The 3665-nt window shown below is 46.0% G+C and overlaps 1 protein-coding gene across 6 annotated transcripts in view; it reads right to left on the minus strand.

Annotated features, from left to right (window-relative positions):
- Positions 1-3665, minus strand: part of LOC128872468 (band 3 anion exchange protein) — a 49536-nt gene that overhangs the window by 18623 nt on the left and 27248 nt on the right. The window contains exon 1 of one of the 6 annotated variants that reach the window (XM_054115190.1): positions 3239-3315. The exons of the other annotated variants lie outside the window; for them this stretch is intronic. Within the exon in view, the coding sequence (XP_053971165.1) occupies positions 3239-3310 (72 nt within the window). The 5' untranslated portion in view covers positions 3311-3315. Of the gene's footprint in view, positions 1-3238; positions 3316-3665 lie in introns of those variants that run through there. 6 annotated transcript variants of the gene reach the window in all.

Consider the following 3665-nt stretch of genomic DNA (forward strand, 5'->3'; position numbering starts at 1 on the left):
TGTACCACCAGTGGCTCACGCACATATATGTTGCCTTGGGCGGCGTGAACCACCGGTGGCTCGCGTTTGCGTGTCCATCAGACGGCGTTTACAACCGCGCCGCCCCATGGCAAGAAATACAAATAGCAGCGCCCGGCGTGAACGTGTCAACGAATCTTTCGAGTCCGTCGATATCGCCCAGAGTAGAATAACACCACCAGTTTGAGATAGCTAATCAAAATCACCGGATATGCATCGAGTCGGGCAGTTGCTAATTCGTAAACGAATTACGGACTCGATCGACATCGCGATATGAATTATGGTTGCTCTCCTATTCCCCGACAAAGGTTAACTTTATTTTCGGAAGCGTATACCGAACGACGGTAACTTTGAATGACACCGAGTATTATACGGCTGAATTATAAATCGCGTATTACGGATCGCGTTTTGTCCCTGAAACTTGAACTTCGACGGTAATAAATGTCTCTGCTGATAGGGAACGTTCTCGATTTGGACTGTTCGAGTGTAGAGGGTAGATCGGTTCGAAACAATACGTATGATACCACGTAAAGAACCAGGGTGAATATACGTTTGGTAGTTAAGTTCGCGAAGACATACATGTATTACCGAAACAACAGAGTTTGCGGCGACGCACGACCGCTGGAAAGAAAGGGGTTGGTTTGGCAGGCGGGTCGAGGTGGCGCTGCACCGGCCGCAGAAATGGAGGGAAGAAGGAGCGAGAGGAGAGGGGAGAGCTTTTCCAGCATCGACCGGGCTTCCTCGTCGCTGTCAGCGTGTACGCATCTCGCTTCCTGCTCCTACGACCTTGAACCTGAACCGCGCACACAGCTTCTCTGCTCCGTCTCCCTCCTCTCCTGACCTATCCACTCGAAAGCTCGATGAAAATCGATGCGGCGTTTGTTATGCCGGCGCTACACGGAAAATCTACGTATCTTTCTTTCCGAGACGAGGGCGTTTTGCTCGTCATCGACACTATTTTCTGAAGAAACGCTTCAACGAAAGCTCGAGCGACGCGTTCGCTCGGATTTCAACGATCGGAGTTGAATCGTAGTGTTTCCGAGGACTGGAGGTGGATTAACTGCAGCAAATACGCGAGATATGGACAATTTATTCTTGGAAGAACCCTTTGAGTACCGCGCGGCGAGATCGCGCTTCTTCTGTCCTGTCCTCGCAACTTCTATTCTATTCTGTATACGTTTGGCTCGAGTCGGACGTAGAAAAGAACAGAGTGAAAGAGAAAGAGATTCAATGGAAAAAAGCAGTCGGGAAAAGTGTATCGGTGCAGTGAGACAATAGTACAATCTCGGTTAGGTTCATATTTCTCCCAGTGGTTCTTGACTCTTGCATTTATCTACCGAATCCTGTCTTGCATTTATTCAGTCTTTACTGTAACAAGCGCTGTCGCGCCGCTCGGCAATTTTCGACCGGAAAATAAGAGAGGCACTCGGAACGATTAAGATCCGCGTTTCGATTGGTAACGATGGCGACGCCGGCCCGGAGAACAGAGGAAGTTTAATCGACTCCGATAATTACGTTTCGATCAAAGCGAATTCAATTTCTCGCTGGACGTCGAGATGGAATCGATATAGGATGTCATTATCGTGTTCCGATAGGTCAAACCCGACGGTTGACGTGGTCCTCGACGATCGATCGATCATCGATGACATTAATGGAAGCTTAGAAGCTATTAATTGCCGTTCGTTGGAGTTCCTCGTCGGAGTGCCAGTGCAAAAGGTTTTCCTTCTATTTTCTCTACCGATCTTTCGCGAGTACCGCGCAAGACTTCGTTTGAAACGATCGACCGCCGCTTCCGCGTTCGTTAATGTGGTTTCTATCGGGTTTCGCCACTCCTTCGACCGGTGCGGATACTCGGACGTCGAGTATTTCGATCGAGAAGCTCGTTGACCTACAGTTCGCATCCCTCGCAGCTGTGTATTTTTTCTCTTCCGCCGAGACCTCTTCTATTTATGGTTCCTCCACGAAAGCTTACAACGCGGATCGATCCGTTCGCTTCGTTCGACTTTTTGCCTCACTCGGTCGCGATAATGTCTTCACTTCCTCGACTACACCTTGGGCCTCTTCGAGAGGCGAGGATTCAGGCCTTGCACGTGCGTTAAAAATAACATCCTTCGATGATCCGTGCTCTCGGTATCGACCTGACCTTCTCGAGAACCCGTTGTGCTCTTCCGACTATGCATCGTTGAAATTGCTACGTCCTCGGAGACCATTTCCTCGACTTACAGTGGGTGTAGTAAATATTCGTACACTGGTCAATTTATCATTTGAAATATTTTAACATTTCGTTCTAACATCGTTTTGATTGTTTGTTAATATTTATACATATATTTGTTTATTTCTCAACTGTCAACTATCTTTGTTTACTATTTGCTTTACTGTGTCGATTTTGTAATGGGTTATACTCGTATATATGTATATCGAAATAAAATAAAATAAAATAAAACATTTCGTGTATCTTTGCACCTCTACGAAGATTATTTCTTACGCATGAATATTTGTAATTTTGCTTTATTTTTTGAACGAAGATAATCTTCAAAGTCCACTTCGAAGAAACTAAACGGAATAAAATCGTTCCGGTGGAAAGATTTAAAAAAAAAATATACCTTCTCTTTTTCGAAGTCGGTCAAAAATAGATCAACGAATAATCGCGTCCATGATTATCACGGATGTCCATTGTGGCGGATAAGAATAAAGCCAGAGATATTTCGTTGAAAAGATGGGAAAGCGAGAGTTACGACCGAGGCGCACCAGCTTCAACTGGCGAACGATACGTAGCGCTGCGTCATCGGCCGTGAAAGTGTTAAGTTCGGAGAGGATATCGAGCTAACCCTTTAAGCCCCTCGGGGCAGCTGCGGACGACGAAAACGTTACATCAGACGGCGCACACTTTTGCAAACGAAATTCAGTTTACACGTTCGAGTCCCCGGCCACTCGACCCTGAACTTTCCCCAAGGCCTTCGAAGATAACGGTAAACCGCCGAGGACAACGGTGAAACTAATAAAACCTAGCAAACTTCGAATCCGAATCGAAGGAAAACTAGAGATCTATTAACAGCAAAGAAATATTGCAAGCTATGTAAATATATTGAATGATTTTTTCTTTAACACCCTGTGTACGCGACTTGGAAGTTCCGTGAAAATTTATGAGATTACTTCGTCTAATTTTAAGATGATAAGAAACGTAAATGAAAGAATAATAAGAAAGAAGAAGCGATAGTACCTCGATGGGCGCACGAGTTACCATGGAATGGATTTTCCTTCGGCAGATCTTCGCGCAGCAGCATACTCCCATAAGCGCTGGACAACACTTGTTCGTGGAACGTTACCGCGCAATCCACCTTTATGATACTGCGGCTACGATTGACATCGGTCGTCTTGTAATCGAATTTACGGCTTTCCGCCTTGCGTAAGTGCTCGATAGCGATGGCTCGAGTCAGGGACACCTATCGGTTCATCGTTTCACCATCTGTTCGCGTTCAAATATTTACAAGATCCGCGGGTGGTGTCGTTGCACCGAGGGGGCGTGTCTATCGGTTGAGTTTGAGAAAATGGGGTGGTCGAGTTTTGTTTTCCGTGGGGTATGTACATTAACGGTATTCGATATTGGAGACCATGAGTAAAAAGTACCGCAAATCTATGCAGACAGT

This window comes from Hylaeus volcanicus, chromosome 2 (assembly GCF_026283585.1).
Source record: "Hylaeus volcanicus isolate JK05 chromosome 2, UHH_iyHylVolc1.0_haploid, whole genome shotgun sequence".
In the NCBI taxonomy this organism is placed as follows: Eukaryota; Metazoa; Arthropoda; class Insecta; order Hymenoptera; family Colletidae; genus Hylaeus; species Hylaeus volcanicus.